At 44.0% G+C, this 21,903-nt stretch overlaps 1 protein-coding gene across 1 annotated transcript in view; it reads right to left on the minus strand.

Annotated features, from left to right (window-relative positions):
* Positions 1-21,903, minus strand: part of LRRC7 (leucine rich repeat containing 7) — a 3,010,809-nt gene that overhangs the window by 440,061 nt on the left and 2,548,845 nt on the right. The window contains exon 21 of the mRNA XM_069641926.1: positions 996-1,107. Coding sequence (XP_069498027.1) covers positions 996-1,107 — 112 coding nt within the window. The remainder of the gene's footprint in view (positions 1-995; positions 1,108-21,903) is intronic.

The raw sequence follows: 21,903 nt of genomic DNA on the forward strand, positions 1-21,903 counted from the left end.
TTAATGGCTCAAATGTCTTTACCCCAAATTAACTTTCCTATACCTGCCTGACCAAAAAAAAAAAACCTTTATTCAGTTCAATTTTAATAAGAGGATACACTAATTGAATCCCCATTAGAGGAATTAAATTTCCTTTCCTCGCCAATTCTTCATCTTGTTTTTTTATCACTAATAAGAGTCACATACATCAAATATGTAAACTGTGGCATAACCCTTTTTATATATACACATTATTATATTACATTTGGCTTGATACATTATCGGTCCAGTAGCTGTAGGTTTAGGAATAGTAGGGAACCTTGGATATAATTTACAGAAAATTCATAAAATGGGGATTACTGAAACTCTGATGGAAGAGTAAAAACAATTGATTCCAAAATACATTAAAAATAAATGGCAAGAAGTGCTTAGCAGGTGTGTAGTTCTTTTGAGGGCTGGGTGGGGCTCAGGTTGGAGAGGTGAATGAAAGTCTGGAAGAGGTATTTAGGACAGTGGTGGGGGTAGTAGAGGGTGGGTGTGATGTGGGGGCACATGTAAGGTTCGAAATGCAGAGATGAAGGAGGCTGGGCCAAAAAAGGGTTGCTACGTTTGAACGTTTTGAACAGAAACTATGGCTGTGGGAGGAGTTTAACACATCGGAGATTGTGCACATCTATTACATGAGAACATGAACGAGGCAGGAAGATAAGGGGGTTTTACCCCTTCAATTAAATAGGCAAATATGAATCTCACTCCTTTTAAACTAATGTCATTTACAACATAGGAAATGCAAAGCCATCTCAATTAACATAAGCAAGTTATTTCAAACAAAAGTATTTTTGACTAACATTTCAGACTAAGATTCTTAAATTGAATACTACTCAAGAATGCAATATTTGTTCAGGGCGACATTTCCACAAATCTAGTACACCGTTTAAAAATCAATAGTTTTGATGTTACATATGCAATATTTAGAAGAGTTATATTACCTTTGGCTCTCTAATTCCAAACGTTACCTTTCTTATCTTTTCCTAGTAGTACAAGTTTAGGTGGGTACAAAGGAGTCTCAACTAGTGAGGGTCGTAGTTCCGCTATCCTCATGTCATTAGGAGCGTGTCCAAAGGAATCCTGAAAAATGAGATGAAAGTGAACAATCACATCACAATATTATGCATGTGACTGAGAAATCAGAGACACTTTATGGTCCATACAATGAAAAGTTTGCATTAGGGCAAAAAAAGCTATTTCTTCAACCCATTATAGAAAGTATATGAAGTATCGATTGCTCATAAATCAATTTATTTCTGAACTATATTTAACAAAGACAATCTCCCCTGTGAATAACCTTTGTTAAAACATTGATCCAAGTGAATTTTGACTTCTTTAACCGCATATGTAACAAGGCATGGAGCAAACATATTGCTTGAAAAGTAGTCCCTTTCTGGGATCTTCAAATCAAGTGGTGTACATGTCACCTTTACTATTCCCTTTTAAATAAACAACCAAAAAAGAGGCAAGATCAGTTTGCTCTGGTTTTCTTTCTCCTCTGGTGCACAATGTATTGTGACACACTCAACATTTAGAACACAAACTGTTTACTCCATGTAAAAATGATTCATAATAGATTAGCTTCACTATTTCCCACAGGTGCGAACCTTTACCAAACATGGCTGTTCTCCAAAACTGACAAATGTAAATATATGTTTACATATCAAAAAGACAATCTGATCATTTGTTTGTTTAAATCATTAATTACCAAAGAGCCTCGCTCATCAACACCTTACAAAAACATCCAACAGATTATAATAGAAGGCAGTTGCACTGTGAGAAACAAGAAGGTGTCTCACCCACTAGTCACAGGGGATCTGTCACCCGGGTGGCCAGGACATGGCCAATGCTTTTGGATCCAGTTCCTGCGGGTGGACCAGTGTGGGAGGATCACCTGGGTGGGGTTCTTCGGGTAGTGGGAGTGGAGCACCGGAAGGGGAGACATGGTATCCCCTTCCCTGTAACACCGTTACCCCATCCTACCAGGAATGATATTTAGGAACTCAACCCCCACCCCTTTTACAACACAAACAAGTGGGGTGGAGGCTTTGACTTATACTTTCCTTTTTAACTCTCCATGTGCAGTGGTTACTCCTGCACAATGGGGCGAAACTCACACACCGCATGTTGGAACCCATGACGTATTGAAAGCCTGTGCTGCTGAGCGAATTGCTAAAAGTATTGACACCTTTAGAGTAGCACTGGAGCCACTCTGTCCTGCTAACAAGCTATTGCCTCAGTAATTCCATCACTAGGAGAGGTTCATACTGGTTTATAGAAAAGGGAAACCATTTGGGAGATGAGTTCCTGCAGTTGGCCATGGCTGCAGTTATTCCATTTCAAGGAGTACTAAATACTGTCTGTATTGGTCGTTGTAGTTCAAATAGGACTCCACGGGAATGGGGACCATGGAAGCTTACCGGCACTGTTGTTTCCGAACAGGCAAACTTGTAATGAGGGCTCATGGAAACAGTATTTTTTCACAGCAAGTGTTGTTTTCGAGGAAAGGCTGCCGAACGCACATCTCTTCATGCTTTGCCTAACCCTCCTCTCCATAATATCTGGCGGTGCCAAAACATTTAGTCCAGCTTTCCTCCATAGCTTTTCAGGGCATAAAACCAAGTCTTATAAAATATTGAAGATACATTACACTCTGCCCATTTAAGTAGTTGTGTAAAGGATAGCCTATCATGTGAAAGGTGAACTCGCATAACACAGACACTGGGACCTATTAGCAGAAGCTGGGTATCTGTTACTGTAGGTCCATTGACATAAAACTATTCCCCTTTCCAAAGCTTAGCAACATGGCTGACTATGCCTACTAAATACTAATTGGTCTCCTCCCAAACCTCTACCATGGGCAAAGCAGTATTCCCACTAGTTATTTTCTGCCGTCTCAAGTTCTTCGGGCCAGTGTCTGAAGACCCCAGATGAAAGTGATCAACTGCTTCTTTTGGAAGTTCATTTAAAAATGTGTCCCCTGAAAGCCTAGTAGCGATGAACCCAAAAAGCATTTAATGAATGCGGTTGTGGCTCGGTACTGAAAGTTGAAAAATACATCTAAATGCTGCCTTGTGTTGTGAATGAATACATTAATTCTTAATCCTTTTTGAACCATAGCTTCAGAATTGCTCAGTTTGCAATTGCATGCTGATATGGCATCACACAACGCTGTGCTAGGAACTGAAAGCCTGGCTTCCCCTTTAAAGAAGATGAACACTCCTACAAAGTCGCTGGGGTGACGTGGGTGAATGATAGCAGCACTAAAGGCCAGGCCAGGAGCTGTGAAATTGGTTGACTCAACAAGAGAGACTAACATTCATAACCAGAGCCTTGACGCCAGGAAAAGGATAGGACATAACCAGCATCGTCCATTTGCAGAGTAGTGGCAATGGAGGATTCACAAAGAATTATTTTCAATGTATTGTATTGACACAAAACAGTCATTTAAAAGTATGGTTAATAAATGGAATTTGTTAGCAACAGTGTCATAAGGCTAGCCAGTGTATGGCTCACCCGGTTTCTAACAGATCTCGTGTTAGAATATTGATGTGTTGTATGTTGATAACCTTAGGTGCACTGAAGCTTCTGGTGTGGGCCTATTAATTCGAATATAACACAAATAAAGTTTTAAATACTTTAGCAGTGGTGACCACTCCATCCAAACCACACATGCTCCTGATTAAGCCCACCATGAATGTAATGCTATGTGCAAGCATGTGTGCTTCAGTTTAGCTAGTTATGGGGTTGGTCTGTACCTTGTTGCGTCTCATTAGTAGGTCCCTTGGGCAAGTCTATACAAATGTTGTTGAATAGTCAATTGAATACTGTATATCTATAATCTGCTAAGGATGTCTATGCACCCAGCTTGTCCTCTTAGACCCTCCTCTTCTAAAACTGTGTGAGGCCCCTGGTTTAAAACAAGAAGAGGATCCATAGATGAGAGAGCCAATTTACCCTCACAACAGAATTTGGAAGCCTGTCAGAATTTGTTCATATGGTTCATGGTTACACACATTTTAATGCTAGTGAGAGTGTTGTGAACAATGAAATGGGCACCAAGCCCAGGGTGTATCATGTACTTGGTAATTTGAGCATAACATCCTTTCATCATAGGCACATTTGTCAAATGTAACGATCTGCGGTCATTTTTACGTTCCCAAAAACTTTTCTAATTATATGTAAAGCAGCCAGAAACGTCTATTGTTAGCAGTTCATATTACAATCCTCAGATCCCAATGATGTTACATCTTCTCTAACCATCAAGGGTTGCAGCATTTGTACCCATACGTTTTCTCAAACACCCACCTCTGGTGGGGGAGGGGCACTTGAACAAAATTCCAGCCAAATCAACATACCGACTGTGTGATTGTAGTGTGTCCAGAAGTATACTGCACTTCACACTTGGAATACTGACTGCTGCTGGAGCAGAGCAAGATGCTGAGTAGTAGTTGAGGAGGATGAGTGGAAGAGACCGTGTGACCTGACAGTGGGAGAGGTCGCAAGTCCCAATGAGGTGCTATGAGGTGCAGAGGGTGAGGTTCTTCATGATCATAGCAAGATATGTGGGTGGGATGGGGAGAGTGGGCCAGAAGCCAGGTGGCCGATGGCAGGGCTTCTTGGGGGAATGGTCCAGTTACCCCAAATTAAGCTGCCATTTCACAGTGGGGTGAACAGCAGTCATCAGCAAAGGAAGAGCTGGGTAGGATAGAGCAGTGGAAGCAAAGGGCCTCGAGGCAAAGGGGGTTGCCGGGTGTAAAAGAGGTCCAGGGGGATTAACCTCCATAACGTGGCCAATCAGGGAGAAGATTTCAGAGCAGGGGAGAGGTGGCAATCAGTGACCATCATCAAAGGAAGAGGCGGGTGGGAAATGATTTGGAAAGCAAAGGGATTCAGGAATAATGGACATAATCAGTAAAGTGTGTTACGAGGAATTGTCAGAACCTACTCTAATGAGGGGTTCTGAGAAGCAATCTTAAAAGGTACAACCAGCTTGCTCTTATGTGCTAGCCCACACTCTCAATAGCAACATAGTTGAGCAGTTAGGGTTTAGGCTTAGCCCCGGGAAGAGGTAGGCTTGGTGTTAAGTACATTTAACAAGAGCAAAGTCTGTTATGGAACAAAAGTCCGCAGATGTAAGCACAATAATGTACTATTTATGAAACATAGGCAATCAGCAAAATAAAAGTAAGTAAAGGCACTATTAAACATAGCTACACCACAGTTTGGTAACATCAAAATGGATCATATTAGGTTACAAAACAGCTTAGTAATACATATACACTGTAAAAGACCGCTGTGGGGTGGCAGGCAATTTAGGTAGCCCACAGAGACTTTTGCAACAAGAGCAACATGTTAGAAGTCCATCCCTAGCTTGGTTATAGGTCGCTCTGATACAAGCAAGTGCACTTGTTAAGCAGGTTCTTGTAAAAGGTCACTGTAGAACTCTGCAAAATGGTCATTCAGCTATTGGGGGTGGGGGACGTAGGCTACCAGCCCCAGGCCATAGATGACCACAGATGGGACACCTGACCCAGGTTCCTCCTCCTTTAAGGTGATTTGGTAGCTCCTTTTTTCTAAAGGGGTTGTAATCAATGCAAGTCAACGAGGATAGGGGCACTTAAAGAGATACATGGTATCTTGATTCCCAGCGCCTGACTTACATCATCACAGACACCACTGGAAAGGGAATCAGTAGGGACAATAAGGCTCACCGAGGCTTTGCTGTCGGAGGCTTGCAGGCTGCAGGTGTGAGGCTTACAGTGATGGTTAGGTCAGGCTGAGGTAGAGAATCTATGATTGGGTGGAGATGACTTGAAGTCAGTTTCGGTAGCATGGGTGGTCCCTGCAGATGGGAGCATTCATTGGTGTGACCCAAAGCAGAGTCTGTAGGCCCTCCGGAGTGGTACAGTCAGACTTCAGTGTCAAGCAAGCCGTTCCTCGTGGTGAGAGACAGCAGCAGAAGGTTGTCAACGTCCCAGCAGAGCTCTGAGATCAAAGTTGCCAGTGATAAGGCAAGAAGGGGCCTGTGCAAAGCTGCAATCTTGTTTTAGTCAGGTCAGCCGTGGTGATGACTCTGACCTTGAAACAGCACTGGATGCAGAGCAGGGCTTCAGACTGGTTGGTTCCACTGGTCCAGAAGATGAAGGCAACATGTTACAGTCTGGTCCAAAGGCGAAGGCAGAAGTCATGCAATATTCAGGCCTTCACCTTCAGATTCTTAGATCTTGTGGTAGATGATCTGAAATGGCACCAGGTCCTCTCCTTCTATTCAGATATTGGGGTGCAGGACTGTACCAGCTCAGTTATCGAAGGGGCCTGCAACACAGGTGGAGGCTGTCCAATCAGGGACAGCCTGCCACATTGCAATCTGCCCAGCAAAAGGACCTACTGTAGCTGAAGTGTGGATTGGGACCAAACAGTCCAAAATCCCAGTTTCTGGCAGTTCACTCGCACACAGCACTGATTAGTAGTCCAGAGCTGGATTTCAGCCAAAGAGCATTCATTTATTTTTCAATATGTGACCTGAAGAGGAAGTAAGATGGCTAACAAAGAAGATGGCACAAAGAACAGGTCTTGTACCATGGGAAAGAGCCATTTTGTTTATTTGCCACTCAAATAATCAATTGATGTGGTACAATGTAAGCTACAGGGCTGTTCACTGCCAGCAGCCTGTGCGGTACATACCACAAAAGTCACTGGGAAGTTCCTTACAGAAAAATAAAACGGATACATGGTGTCCCTGCAGCAGTCCACTGTAGGTGGCTGCTGATGCACCGTAAAAATAAATGGAGACACATTCCTGCTCTGCTCGCCAAAGGGACTGACTAGTGCATCCCAAAAGAACTGAGAGAGGCAGGTGAGGGAGGCACCTACCACAAAAATCAGTCAGACTCCAGACGGAAACTAGATATGCTGGGAGCTGCTGACTGAAATGGCGTGCAGCTGCCATCCGTGTGTCATATCCCTGATTTAAATCCCATCTAAGGCAGCTGACCAACCATTTGTGTGATTCTGGGCAAATTACCTTATCTCCCAGCGCCCCATATTGTACGTATGTGTGATGTTAACATGTGAAAAATCAATTGCAAAGTGTTCTGTAATCCAATTCAATTGGACCCTACGCACCATACTGTTTGTCATACAGCACCTGTAAAGTGCCACATGTCACCTTGTGGCAAGTCACCTATGTATGAAAGAGTAAATGCCACGTGTAATAATGAGTAAACCGATGATATTACTTGGGGTAGGGAAATCATGTAAAGTACACTCCCCTCAACGTCATTGAATCCTTTCAAAGGACCATGTTGGCTTGAGTGAGCCATCTTATCATTGTGTAACAATGGAATGGAAGGGGATAATGCTGAAGTTGCAATTTCTTCCCCTTCTCTGAATTGCAGGAATGGAGGGGCACACTTTTTCCCAAGCTTGTAGAGGAACTATTCTGTATAGTAACAAGCACAAGCAGTGTAGATGTATTCACATTAACTTCATAATCAAAAGTATCGGTCTATGCCTTGGGAGGATAGCTCGGGGGCAGCGGGTCCGCGTTTAGAATCCTCTGGGTATTAAACGCGTTATAAATAACCTATCATATCATCATATCATATATGGCCCACTGCAGACTTCCTTCCGGAAAGCTATTGTTTTTTGGTCTGGAGTTCAGTCTTCTTTCTGGTTACCTTCCCTCCCTAGATAACGGCTGCTCAGATTTTACACAACCCTGAAAAGAGTAAATTGTCGGTACACTCAGATGATCTGTTACGTTGACAACATTGCAGAACCACCTGTTTCCAGTGATCGAGCCAGGTATTAAGGGCAATGAATCCCTTACTAGCTATTCAATAACCCCCTAAAAAAAGTAATTCTCCAACTAAACCCAAAATCTAGTCCCGATGTAGATGCATTTGTATTTTGTAATTGGGTTTAGTTGTGGGTCAACCTTGCTATGGAGCACTGAAAAGTTTCGGATTTCTGGAATGTACAGGAAGGGATGAGAGCTGAAAGCAGGGATAGGAGTTTCCAAGGAATAGTTCTGTGCAATTTCAGGGAGTAAAGCAGAACGGGATTCTACTCCTAATAAGGGAAGAGGTTAACAATGGTTCTTCCATTCCTGATGGGATTGTTGAAGTGTTGCTGCACTGGGATATTGTTTGATATTCTAGGAGTACAGTCTGGGAATAGTGTTGATTTCTCATTTTTGTCTAGTATGGGTCCTATTTTCTAAGACCTGTGATTAGTTATGTAGCTTCAGATTGTCACCTTTGGCCTAGTCCTTCTGTTCCCCCTCACCATCACAGAGTAATCAGTAGGCAACCCTGCATGTGTGTGTTCATGGGCACCCCTGTCTCCAGACACAAAACAATGGTATTATAGGGATGACGAGCAATGATGCACATGGCAGAAGCAGACTGTGGTTTAAACAAGTATTTTAAGGTATATCTTAAGGTAGCAGCTCGACCAAATGCCTTTAGTAACGTGGGGAGTCTCAAACCAATGAAAAGGGGAGTCAGGATCATCTAAACAGTGTCAGGAATAGATAAACATAATCTGGCCGTTTATCTAAACTCCCTACAGATGAACAGAGAAAAAACGAAAATCATGGATATTGGACAAACATAAAACCACAAAGAAAACTTTCACGTGGTCAATTGCAAACCAACCATTGGAGGTCTTGGAATCCTTCAAATATCTTGGGGTGATTTTGAACAAAAGCTCCACTGAAGTGCTGATCCAGGATTGCCTACGGGCAAAGACTCGCCTCCTCACTACCCAGTCTGTTGCTATTAATAGAAAACATGGCCGTTTTACAATATCTCCGCTTTTGACGTTTTATAGGTCGAAAGTGGTCCCTAGTCTCACATATGGAATGGAGGCAATGCTCTACCTACCAGAAACATTATGGCAAAAGTTGGAGGGTCAATATTGGAAGAAGGTCCTGAATCTCCCATCTTCTTTACCAATCGCCTTGATTAGGAGGGAGTTAACTCTTCCATCTTGAAGCTCCATAATAGCAATGAACAAGCTGATGCTATATAGAAAAACCTTGCTACCAACGCCGCCTCTTGTCCTAAAGGAGATTGCTAAGGAAAGCCGGGCACTGCAAAAGGTTAGAAATATGGACCAGTAAGAACAAACTCCTGCTGACAAGGATCGTCAGCACAGACGTTGAACTCATCCAGAACCCAGAAAACGTAAAGAAAAAGATTCTGGAAAATGACTGGATTCGAACTCTGGACGCAACAAGTCATCTTCTATACTTACTGGAGCTTCCTCTTGACGTAAGAAAGGTTAATGAAACTGGTAGCTATCTGATAAAAAGTACAGATAGGAAACTCAGAGAAAACTTTATGCAAAGCCGTTTAAACATCATGCACACCAACAAAACATTAGCAAGATGGAAATTGTCCGACTCAGCAATGTGCCGCTTTTGTATGCAAAAGGAAACTACAGAAACCACCCCACATCTTCTCATGAACTGCCAGGGGCTGATTGCCGTTCGTTCTCATCATCTGGATCCACTAACTAAACACTTAAAGTGCTTTGACGAAGATGAATGGTGGCATCGCTGATGAGTGGGGAGAAAACTCCTTGGGTGATTGCCGTAGTAGGCTTTTTCCAAGAATCAGGTCTGCTCACCAGAGTTAAAACCGATATGACTGTGGCCCAAAACGATAAATAACCACATATCCCTGGTGGAACAAAGTGGAGATTTAGCTTTCAGATGAACTCATAATTAGGAATCTGGACCTTATATGGATATATAAAGTGCTGGAAGGATAAAACTACACAAAAATCCTTGTAAAAATTGTTTATGATTCAATTGAACCAAGAATATAAATAAATAAATAAATATAATGTGAGGTGTACCTTGTTCCAAATCATAAAGTTTAATCTAATCTTACCAATCCTTGTCCCTCCTAGGACACCTTAGTCTAAAACACTAAGTCCAAATGATTTGGCCAATACAACGCCCCAAACCTAAAGGTAACATGTCCGGAGGCTTCAGGCTAGTCCCTAAGCTAAAACCCCAAACTTCCATGGATACACAAATGCTACTCTAGAAAATGCATACATAGGGCCTCATTATGAGGTCAGCGGTAAGGGCTTAACGGCAAAGGTAAGGGTGCCGTTGCCGTTAACCCCTTACCGCCGCATTACGAGGTCCCTTAGCGGGAGCCGCTAAGGGAGCAGGGAGCTAATAAATAGCTTTTAGCGGGCCCGTTATTAGCTCCATCCCCATTCCCATTGAGCCATATGGGGGCTCGAATGGGAATGTGGAATGTTTCTTAGAATGGGGATTTACCGAGTCCTCCAAGGTTGGAATGACCCGGTAAGTCCCTATTCCGACAACCCGGACCCGGAATGCGGTAAGGGCGTAGCCATGGTGCTAATAGCACCATGGTTACCTCCAACCTCGTAATGAGGCCTAGTCTCTAACACACAAAGACATTCTTCCTGAGAAGGCTCTTCCAAGGTTTTCTTGCATTCTTGACCCTCTTTTGTCTTCCTGCTTAGGTCCTTGGCTTCTCAGACGTATGTTAGGGCTCGGCTTTAGCCTCTAAATCTTCCAGCTTGGATAATCAGCCTCTTCCTCTGATTTATCAGATTAATCTCTGTTACCCAACCTGATTTGTCTTGCACACATTTTCACATTCAAAACAGGTCTTGTTTTAGACATCAGGGTTTCACTAGTTCCCGTCTCTCCACAACCCGCTGTTTTCAGTGCCCACTTAAGCTATAATCACTACAACTTGATCGTCCAGCTTTTACTGTGGAAACCATGACATGGTTTATCAGTAATCAATTGGGCAGCTTACTCCATGACCTAGATTATCTGCATTCTCTAGGACAGACCTCCTCCTGCACCGCCCTTATATCAACATCAACGTATTCACCAATTCCTCGAATAAAGTTACCAGCTTGCCCCATGTAGTGCTTTCCCTGCTCTTGCAGGAAGCAGCGAGGAACATGTCTTTCTATTCCTAGCCTGCTGTGGACTTGAATCCAGCTGCTGCCATGAATGGGCTGACCTTAACCTTTTCATAGTGCTTAAATATTCTCCTTCTCCATGTCGACACCGATCGGTAGGGTTTGTTATAGTTCATGATAGTTTTGTCTAATGGCTTGGGATTGCGTTTCCCCTAAAGGATCTTTGAATTTGTCTAAATGAGCATACAAAGGTTGCAAAATATTAAATGTCTCTCACCTGTTTGTTCTGAGGCTTCATAGGGAGTATGTGATATTGCCACCATCTTGGAAGTTCTCCTGGGAATGTTCACCATTCTGCAGCATTCTGCTTCTGCAGGAAGTTGATACACTGCTCTCTGCTGTATCTTCATCTTACCACTTGGGTCGCTGTTGCTCCACTCTTTTGCTATAAACATCAGGTAAGTTAGGAGCTTCTCTCTCCAATATCCGCAAACTCATTAGCTGTATTGTTATATCTGGTGAGATCAATGTTTATTTGTTCAAAGCATGATGGTATCTTTATCTGAATGACTCATTTCAAAGGTTTAGCTTTACTCTCTTGAGATGTTAGAGAGTTCGAGACTTCTAAAGGTGATGGTTTAGAGACTTGTATGGATGTGGTTTTGGACATCCCTGATAAAGGGGCTTTTGGAGTGGATGGTAACCCTGATGGAAAGGGCTCTGGATGTCCCTGAACACCATTGATGGTTTAACACCCACCTCCTTTCACCCTCTGAGACACTTTCCATAACAGCTGGACAACCCTGTCCCAATAGTGTACGCCTCACATAGTAACACAGTAGCCACTGCATATATAAGCACCACTAATCCCCAAACCTCGCCATACCTTTCATAGACACTAACGCAAAGCACATCCTGTCCTCACTTCTCTATTACCAGAAGCCACTGAAAGAACCATGCATTCAGATCGAATTGCAATATACAACCCTACCCAATGATCATTAGCTTCCTCAACTCCCACCAACCCCCCTCGGTCCAAGCCATTCAACTAGCTTTGTAGGCAGTCTGCTACAACATGAACTTTATCTTTCCAGGAGGGGAAGGCATCGATGTATATGAGCACCACACACATAGGTTACCCCTGAATACCACACCTTGAGTGATAGTAATCCTTTACCAGGTTTGGTTGGTGGAGCCTCTCTGAAAACATAAGCACCTTCATGAAGATAAACCTTGCAGTTGTAACTGGTACTTCCTCCCATTCCTTTCAACCTGTTTAACAACAGATAATCTGACTTAACCTTACTTTTCCTTTGATTTTTATCTTCTGGCTCTGCCTTCTTCTATGCTCTTCTCCAAACTCCCTGCTACTCTACTTTCTATCAGTTCTTCTCGGCATTCCATAACTTCCCCCATGTCCTCGCAATCCCTAGTCCCCATACCCCTACCAGACGTACCTGCGACCCTCACATCCAGTTCCAGTTACCTCCTTCCCATATTTTACCTCCTTTCCTCCCTCCATATCACCCTTTCGCCTTTAGCACATCCCATACCATTATATCTCCTTTACATAAAATGTCTAACAACCCACTTTTCACATGCACACAATGCTGCTGCATCCCCTATACACCACACACAACATGTGCAGAGTCGCCACACCTCTTGCGCCAATCTAAGGTCAAGAATGTACAAAGGATCAATACCCAAGTGCAAAAATCTGGTTAAATCATACCCCACATATACCCAGTCACATCTCCTATGGCGTTTCCCATCACTTCCCATTGCACCATGCACTTTCATATTATTCCATTGCAGAGCAGTGCAGTGACACTCCCCCACTATCAGGAGGCAGTTGGGGAGCCCTTGCATCTGGGGGAGACACACAAGATGGCTGTGATGCAATCCTGAGGTAGTGGGATGCAAGAGCCTAAAGGCCTGTTTACTTTTAAGTCCAAAAGATGAAACAATGCCATACTGGACTTCAACTGCCATAAGGCACCATTCTAATGTAAGGAAGATCCTGAGTGGAGATCACAGGGAAGGCAACATGATGAAAGGAGTAGGGCATATGAAAGGGATCTCTTAAGATCTGAAAAGCCATTTTATGTGTTTAAGCACCACATCTTCCATAAAACAATAGATCATAAGACGGAAACCCCAGACTAGATGTCAGAAAGCTTACATATGAAATTGGAACATACGCATCCTATCACCATTGCCTTGATGACCAATACTTGGCTTAAGCTAAATGGAGAGAAAGCCAAGGTTTTGGAGGTTGGCCCTATCTCTGCAAGACAACTTTCAACTTCTACATCCTTTGCCCCGTATCTTCCACCTCAGTTAAGAGTCTGGGCATTAAAATCATGGCCTCTGGGTCTAGAGGAGCTCAAGTCTCCACAGTTTGTCAAGCAGGCTTTTTCAAACTTAAAGTGCTGCGGAAGGTTCTTCCCTTTCTTCTGACCGACTCCAGGTCTAAGATTGTGACCGCTGCCATCATGGGTTCAACCAATTATTGTAACGGGATCTACTTTGGTCAACCTGAGGCTCTGCTTCAATGTTTACAGGTCCTGCAAAATGCTGCGGCAAGGCTTGCCCTTAATGCTCCTAGAATGGCCCATTCTCATGACCTTCTTCGTCGCCACCACTGGCTACCTGTTAGGAGCCGAGTGAAGTTTAAAATGTTATGTACTGTTCATCACGCCATCCATAATATCGGGGCTGAATTTCTTCAACCTAGACTCTCCCTGTACCATCCTCTCTTGGATCAGCTAATCAGTCTCTGTTGGTCGTCCCTCATTTTCAGCGGGCTCGAGCTGAAGACAGATCTTTCTCTGAGCTTGCTCCATCATTATGGAATGCTCTTCCTCCTGAGATCCAGGGTATCCCCACTTTCACTTCCTTTTGAAAACAGCTGAAAACTCTTATTTTCTAATCTCCCTATTGCAACCTTATTCTATCTCTCAGCACCTTGATGCTGCCACGTCTTTGTTGAGCTCTACAAATCTTCATATAATACAGTACAATACATAGCAGAAGGCAGGGGGACCCAAGAGTATGAGCAGAGGCTAGGTAGGCCTAAGAAGCAGAACAGGAGAAGTGGGAACAACAGATCAACAATGTAGCGCACAGCACACCACCAGCACCTGGTGCTTATCCCTCATTTGGGTTCCAAGTGCATCAAAGAAGACTACATTCCAAGTCTTCTAACAAGAGTAAAGGACACAAAAAGAGAGGTAAGAACGAGAGCAAGGTCCAGCAGCTTAGGAGGCAATCAGAAGGCATTGACTGAGCATGTTTGAGAAACGCCCAATAATGAATGTGACAGCCCTGGGGAGGAGCTATAAAAAGAGACGGAAATCAGAGGAGAGCGGGTATCCTGAGAGGAAGGCTGGTCTTTGCTGCAGTGTGCCAGAGGAAATGCAGAGATGCTGAGATGAAGAAAGCGTTGCCTTGTTGGCCCAGCCCAAGAAATAGGCTGGTGTAGCAGAAGTCAGGAGGATTTGGCTGCATGAAGGAGGGGAGAGCAACCTGGTCTATAGCCAAGGCCTAAGAGGCCCTGTATGCAACAGGGACTGAGCCAAACCCTGAAGCCAGATCCAGTGAAACTGAGTGCCGAGGAAGGGGATAGTGCTCCATCTGTTCCTTGTAGAGTGGGGTGAATCCTAATACCGCAAAGCCTAGGATAGAGGCCTGTTGGGAATCTTGTACCCCGAGTTAAGTAGAGAGGCCTTCTGGGAATGCTGGCTGCCAAGGCCTTTAAGAGAGGCCTGTTATAGAGCCTGAAACACAAGGGGCCTCATCACAAGTACACCGGTCCAGAGTTAACGCCGCCGGTAAAACCATTCCGGCACCGTTTCCATGCCCGCCCAATCATGACCCGCGGCCCCGGAAATAGCACCTCCCCCAACCGCCACCGTGGAGTTAAGGGTCCCGTAAAGTCCACCTGCACGGAAACCCCTCCGTTACCAGCAATACGAAACACCGCAAGCATCACAACTAGCGTGGACATGGAAACACTGCAAGAAAAATGGCGTTAAAACCGTGATCACGGTGGCGGTACCGCCGCCACTGCGAACATGACGTTAAACAGTGCCTGCTGAACTGAATCAGGGCACAGGTGCACCAAATCAGCCCAGCTGGACCCAGCAGCACACTGGGAGCCTACAAAAGGGCCACACCCAGCCGAACACAACACAGAACCATGCAGGCAGCAGCTCTAGTAGCACTTGGACTGGGCCCACTCAACCAACAGGCAGCACTGCACATGATGGCAGTAATGCTGCAGAGGAGGAGGCGGAGGAGGCGCAAGCGCCAACCAGCCAACCCTGCACCTATGGCAAACCCCATTGTCCAGCCCGCACAACCCCGCAGGCAGTCTGTAATACCACGCATCAGGGCCTCACCCTGGAACCTTACCCCAGGACGGATCCACACACTATACCGGCTGGACCGTCCAACAATCCTGTATATCACTGCCATGATTGAGGACAACATCAGCAGCCACATAGACACCCCCACCGCCACCCTCCGCCCCCTCCTGAAGGTTGTGTCTGTGCTGCATTTCCTTGGCACTGGCACCTATCAACACACGGTCGGTGAGCTGCACGGCATATCACAACCCTGGTTTTCAAAAATCCTGGTACAGGTACTGGATGCCCTGTTGCACCATGTGTCGGAACACATAGCCCTACCCCATACCCTCCCCGAGGTCATTGCCACCAAGTTGGCCTTCCATGCCATAGCAGGCATGCCAAATTACATAGGTGCAGTTGACTGCACCCACATTGGGCTGACAGTACCACGTGCAATTGAGATGGTGTTCCGCAATAGGAAACAATATCACTCGTTGGATGTACAGATGGTATGTGATGCCACGCTACTGATTACACACTGCTGTGCATGTTTCCCAGGCTCAACCCATGACTCAATGGTACTGCGGAATTCCACGTTGCCACGGTACATGGAATGCTATGCTAGACAAAACACATGGCTATTAGGTGAGTACAGCTGACAATGCTCCGACCCTGTTGAAGTGTTGTGTGTGTCTCCAGGCCAATGAACAATGTGAGTGTGCCGCTGTGACCGCACATGCATCACCCCCCCTGCCATCAACCAAATAGACAGCGGATCCCAAACATCACAAAGGAAGACATGACAGGTCAACACAGTGTGCCCGTACACACCCTGCCACATGACACACACAGCCAATACTGTCACTGTCCCATACACCTTTTGCCACTGCAAACACGCACCCACAAATGGAACACTGCCCTCCCAATGCACATGATGCCTGTAAATGAGACGTCCTGCATTAACTACTTCATTACAGTGGAGTGACTCTGCCATGTGTGCACATCACTGCACTATGCCATACTCACAATCAAATGTCACCAGCAGGGCAGAGTACACATGCACGTAAATGTGTAGGTCAATATCCATTTGGCTACATCCACTGTGATGGCCAATAAACACTTCCAACCACTGCATGGCACACATGCATGAATGAACAATGATACAAAATAGCACAGCATCAGATGAAGACATGATACAACAAACACTGACATGTCCCCCCATCAACATCCCATGTAGGTGATGCTGGATATGCACTCATGCCATGGATGATGACACCTGTACGGAGACCAAGGAACAGGCATGAAGAGGCGTACAATAGGGCACATGTCCGCACACGTGGAATGATTGAGAGGACATTCGGACTGCTGAAGGCCCGGTTCCGCTGTTTGAGCAGATCTGGCGGATCACTGCTGTACAGCCCAGTGAACACTATAACAAGGGGGTTTGTCCTACCCTCTATGAGTCAAAAAGGATGCACACAATACATCAAGTGCACACTGGTTTTTAAACCCTTATGGGTGCCCATATGATTGGGGTAACCATGATTTGAAAAAAACACATGCTTGCTGCTGAAAAACACATATCTCGAATTTGTATGAAAGTGTCAGCATTTATTAGTTTTAGCTGATGCTTTTTCTTTTTTTGCAAAGTATTTTAAGTTTTTATATATACATAACAGTACGAGGTGACCGTTGTAATAAACAAACAAATAGTTCTGTTGACAATTCAGTGTAACAGTTTTAAAGATGACATACGTTGTTAAACATCCATATACACATTTTAACAGTAAATTTAGCTTGTGAAAAAATATCCGATGTGATTGGGTATAGAAAACACAGGAAAAGGAATGTGAATGGAGGAGACGTTGATAGTAGGTCTCTTATGCCCGGCTAAAGTCTGACCTCATATACGGTCTACGTCTAAGTAGGATGTTAGGAGTATGAGTGCAGCACTAAATATAACCCATGATGATTATCGGTCTATGTGCTATCGACGTTTCGGCAGAAATGGATGGAAGCCTTCTTCTGGGGCCAAAGAAGTCAGGAAACTCACTGGTCGTGCTTTGACTGGGAGCAGATGAACACAAGAGCTTTCATGGTAGGGCAGAGAATACACCCGTGTGGGCACTGGTTGTGGGGGCGTCCGGAATATAGGCCCCTTATAAATGCCATATCATATCATATATCCCAGCATCAAATTACCTAACCATCCAATTACAACCTAGAAAAAACACACATTATACAATGTTTCTTAAAATATCAGCACACAATTGCAGCAGAAGACCGCTTCTCCGATGTGCCTTAAATCACCACTTCAGCAGCATATATATCGCCATATGCTTTTTCAACACATTGACGCTGCATCACATCACCACTTCAGCAAGTTTAACAAGAGCAACTTTGTTTTCCTTCCATAACCGCCTCACAGGCCTGAAGGACCCAAGACGAGGCCAATATAAGACTCTCTATTCTCACCTCATTCTTCGTTTTTCTATCTCTCACCATCTCTCACCATCCCTGTTTCGTCTCTGCTTATTCCTGCATTGCAGTATTTTTATTTAATTTAAAGAAAGAAGGAAACACCTACCTTTTCCTAATTCTAGAGGGAGGCCCCTACCTAACCAAGTACTAACTAGAGTGGAAGTCCAAATAATATCTGTCCTATCTAATACCAGGATAATGACATGACTCCCTTCTCCTGGTTCAGTAAGGATCAGCTCTAGGGCAGAGAGCAAGAGTCTTTATTTCAGTTCCGTTCTTCTTCTTGAAGAGAAAATGCCAGGATATTGACTCCCTTCTTCTGGTTCCAGAAGTCCATCCTTCTTTTGCCATTTGTTTTACAACCTGTGGATTTAGCTTCTGATTTAGCTTCTAATTCAACAATTACAACCCAGGAGAATGACTCCCTTCTCCTGGTTCTGTGAATCAAAGGGTGCTTCTATCTGATTTTCACAATAATTCTTATGAGCCCGTTTAGATTCCACCATGCTTCTCCAAGGGCTCTCTTGAATGTAACACACTCTTTATTTCTGATATTAACACTCTTGTCCCTCTCTTTCAGATGAGGGATATTGCTCTCGAGACTCTGTTTATTTTGGTTCCTGTTGGAAGTTTCTGAGATGAAGGAGATTCCTTCCGAGGCGTTCTTCCCAACTGTTCTTATTTTCAGTGCAAATATTGGGAAGAGGGAGATCACTCCTGAGGTTCTCTTCGCCAGTCTTATTCTTAACATGTTTACTGAGCTGAGGGAGCACACTCCTGGGGCCTGCTTTACAGTTCTTTATCTCAACTACTGGGAAGAGAGAGTTCACTCCCAAGGCTTGCTTCACACGCCCCCACCCTCCTACCGGGGTTGTCGTAACTGCCGTTAAATTTGCTTTGGTCGGAGTACATCACTGGTTCTTTCTGGGATGTTGAGCTTCTACGTTCCTGTAAATGTTTGATAGTCTTTGCTCTTCTCTCTCCACCATCCTGCTGTGTGTCTGCAGGCATTTTGAGCAGGCGGTATTAGGGTAGTTGTGGGACCACTTGGTCTACCAGCTCAAGGTCACGCCACCATCTCGCGGATTCCAGGTTCCAGTTTAGTTTGTTCTCGCTTGATCATAGAAGGACTCTTCTGGTCCGTGGGGCGGCATCTTCCCAGCATCTGTATTGCTCCTTCATCATCTTATCTTCTCTCTCGGTTTGAATCTCTGGGCTGATCAGGCTTCACATCTGTTGCTTGCTTTACTGAGTCCTTCTTTGGATTTATCTTGTTGAGCCTGGACCTCCCAGGCAGAGTGTTATAATCCATCGTCTGGCTCAGTTGCGTACTCCTCTTGTCTCCTAGGGGCCATCTTATCCCAGTATGTTTCCCATGAGTGTTCTGCATGACTCTGTGAATGTTGTTTTTCTTCTCAGTGCCTTCATAATACAAATCCTGTTTAGACAGAAGGTTCATATTGATGGTATCTAATCTTACAGGAAGAAGAGAAGGAGTATCACAATAGCACACATCAGTACTATCAGCCTGAACCTCAACAGATTTTAAGGGTTTCATAGTTTTTAGGGCAAGAGGGTTAGGGAGATCCATCATGGAACAGGAGTCCTTGTTCCAATAGGGGGAGGCTCTCCCTGTCAGGGTCTCTCACTTTTTACCACCCCTACAGGGATTATCAGGTAGAGATCCCACCTCCCTAGCCTCACAGGGAAGGGCTCGCTCCCCCTTGGGGAGAAGTGACATGATCTGATCAATCGTCCCAGTTTGCCGTTTCGGACTTTGATGTGCCTGCCATTTCTCCCCTGCTGGCCTAATTGGACTTTTACCATGACCCAAAGAGAGCCGGTTTTTCCTAACCTGAGTCTTTTATGGGGGCATGTGGTAGCCTTTGCAGCTAGCTTGTTGTTTTCAATACTCCGGAGTGGTATGGCACAGGCAGTTAATTCTTTAAGCCCATTCATTCCCAGCTTTGTTTAGATCTCGACTTAGTTCTGGAGGGCTTGGTTGAACCTGGAGTACTGTTAGTTTTAGGGGTGTACCGAACTTCGGCTTCGAGTAAGTATTCGGCTGAATTCCGGCTGAGAAAAAGCTATTCGGCTCCGGCCGAATAGTTTCTTGCTATTCGGCTCTTGCCGAATACTTTGACATTCTCATTTGAATACAATGCGACATGAACTCAGAAAGGCAAATGTAGACTTTAGTATGCAAAACTGAATAGAATTGGACCAGACAAATTGCTATCACACAGCTGAAAAATATCTTATATTGTAATCTGCTCTTTAGGGCATGTTTTGTTACAGATTCTTAGACAAAAAAAGTGCTCAACTTTTATACTTAGCCTGCAACAATACAGGAACATCTTTTCTTTTGGCAAATGTTTATATACAATGTGCACTTTTTTCAGTTGGAAAACACAAACTGAAAGAAATGTGCAAAGATACTTCCTGTCATGTCACTTCCTATTGCGTATGTCATAGTCCCCCCTTTTCTTTTTTTTTAAGGACTTGAGTCCTGAGTTTAACATTATCTGATATTTTATCAGGAATTATAAGTTGAATATGTTTGTGTATTGGCAATTAAGAGTGGCTAGTATAAGTGAAAAGTGAGCAGCATTTGTTTGGGTGGGGTGAATAGTTGTTCGATGGAGTTCACGCATTTCAGATTTACTCTTGACTTGTGTCCTGCATGAGGTGACATGAACCATTTTATACATTTCTATATGAGCTGCAAAGAAGTTTCAAAACTCGACCGCATCGACTTACTTTGCAACTGGATAGGGAATGCAATGCATCGGATTCACAAAGGCAGTCCTTTTGCATTTGTGAAGCCTCCTACTTAACTGGTACTGAATATGCAAGCATTTTCTATACATTTGGTCCCTTCATTTTGGTTAAATCTCCTTTATTTCTGGCTTTTATATTTTAAATAAAGATGCTACATTCATTACAATGAAGAGAAATAAAAGTATAGAATGCATTTCTTTTTTTTTTTTAATAAGTGTGTTTTTTGATGTTTGGAACATGATTTATTAAATAAAGCAACTATTCGGCTTCATATTCGGTCGAATAGGTGACAAACTATTCGGTATTCGGCTGAATACTAAATATGCTATTCAGTACAGCCCTAGTTAGTTTAGTTTAGTTTACTATTTATAACATGCCAGCGGCCCATGGGCAAATAGGTGCAAACACAAGACATAGACAGCCAAGGGTAAAAAGCAAATCACTAGGCAAAAATAGTCGAATTAGCGAAAGGATGCAGGGGGTCAAGAGAGCATGTTTAGGCCACATATGAGAAGACAACTAAGTAAAAAAGAAGGACATATTGGCACCTCTTTTTAAAACTGGCCTAATGTTTAATTCTTTACATGTTTTTCTCTGCTAAGAATCTAAAAGCAGAGATGTGGTTTTCAACATTGTTACTTTTCAATGTTGCAGCATATTAGTTTGATTTATAAATCTGGCCAAAATGCACTGCCATGCTAGACGTCTCCCAGTTTAATTAACTGGGAGAGCAAAGTCTTGGTCCTTAGAGATAGAACCGTGTGCTGATGTATGCTGTTTCCTTCAGGATTCAATTGACTGGAAGGCAAATTAAAAATAAACTTCTTACACCTCCATAGCCTAAGCTCTGTTCAATGCAGACCCAGTAAGGCACCAGGTCATGCACTTTCCTGGAGTGGTACATGTTCCAGACTTACTTGCAGGAGTTCAGCAAATGCTTTATTAAGTTGACAAAAGCTATCATCTACATAGCGTGGCCTAAACAAAACCCCAAAAGAATGTACTGTCAAACATGGAAAGATGTTACCGAAGGTTTGCATGCAGGTATGGCATTCTGAGGGATGGTCCAATATCTTCCCTTTCTGCCTCCCCCATTCACTTGCACACAGACCAATCAGGGCTCTGTCACTTCTGATACATGGCTAGGCCATTGGCGATTTTACCGATGCGGGCCTGGCAGGGTACGGTCACACCCAACAGACAAAGAAGCCTCCACACTTATGCTGGAGCACAACTCAAGCCCAACACTTACAGATTAATTTCAGTACTAGAAACGGCTCCTACACTATAAACAGTTAAACAAATCATGTATTATCCCTTTCTTGATCAG

The sequence above is a fragment of the Ambystoma mexicanum genome, chromosome 1q, assembly GCF_040938575.1.
Source record: "Ambystoma mexicanum isolate Mex_15411 chromosome 1q, UKY_AmexF1_1, whole genome shotgun sequence".
Classification (NCBI taxonomy): Eukaryota; Metazoa; Chordata; class Amphibia; order Caudata; family Ambystomatidae; genus Ambystoma; species Ambystoma mexicanum.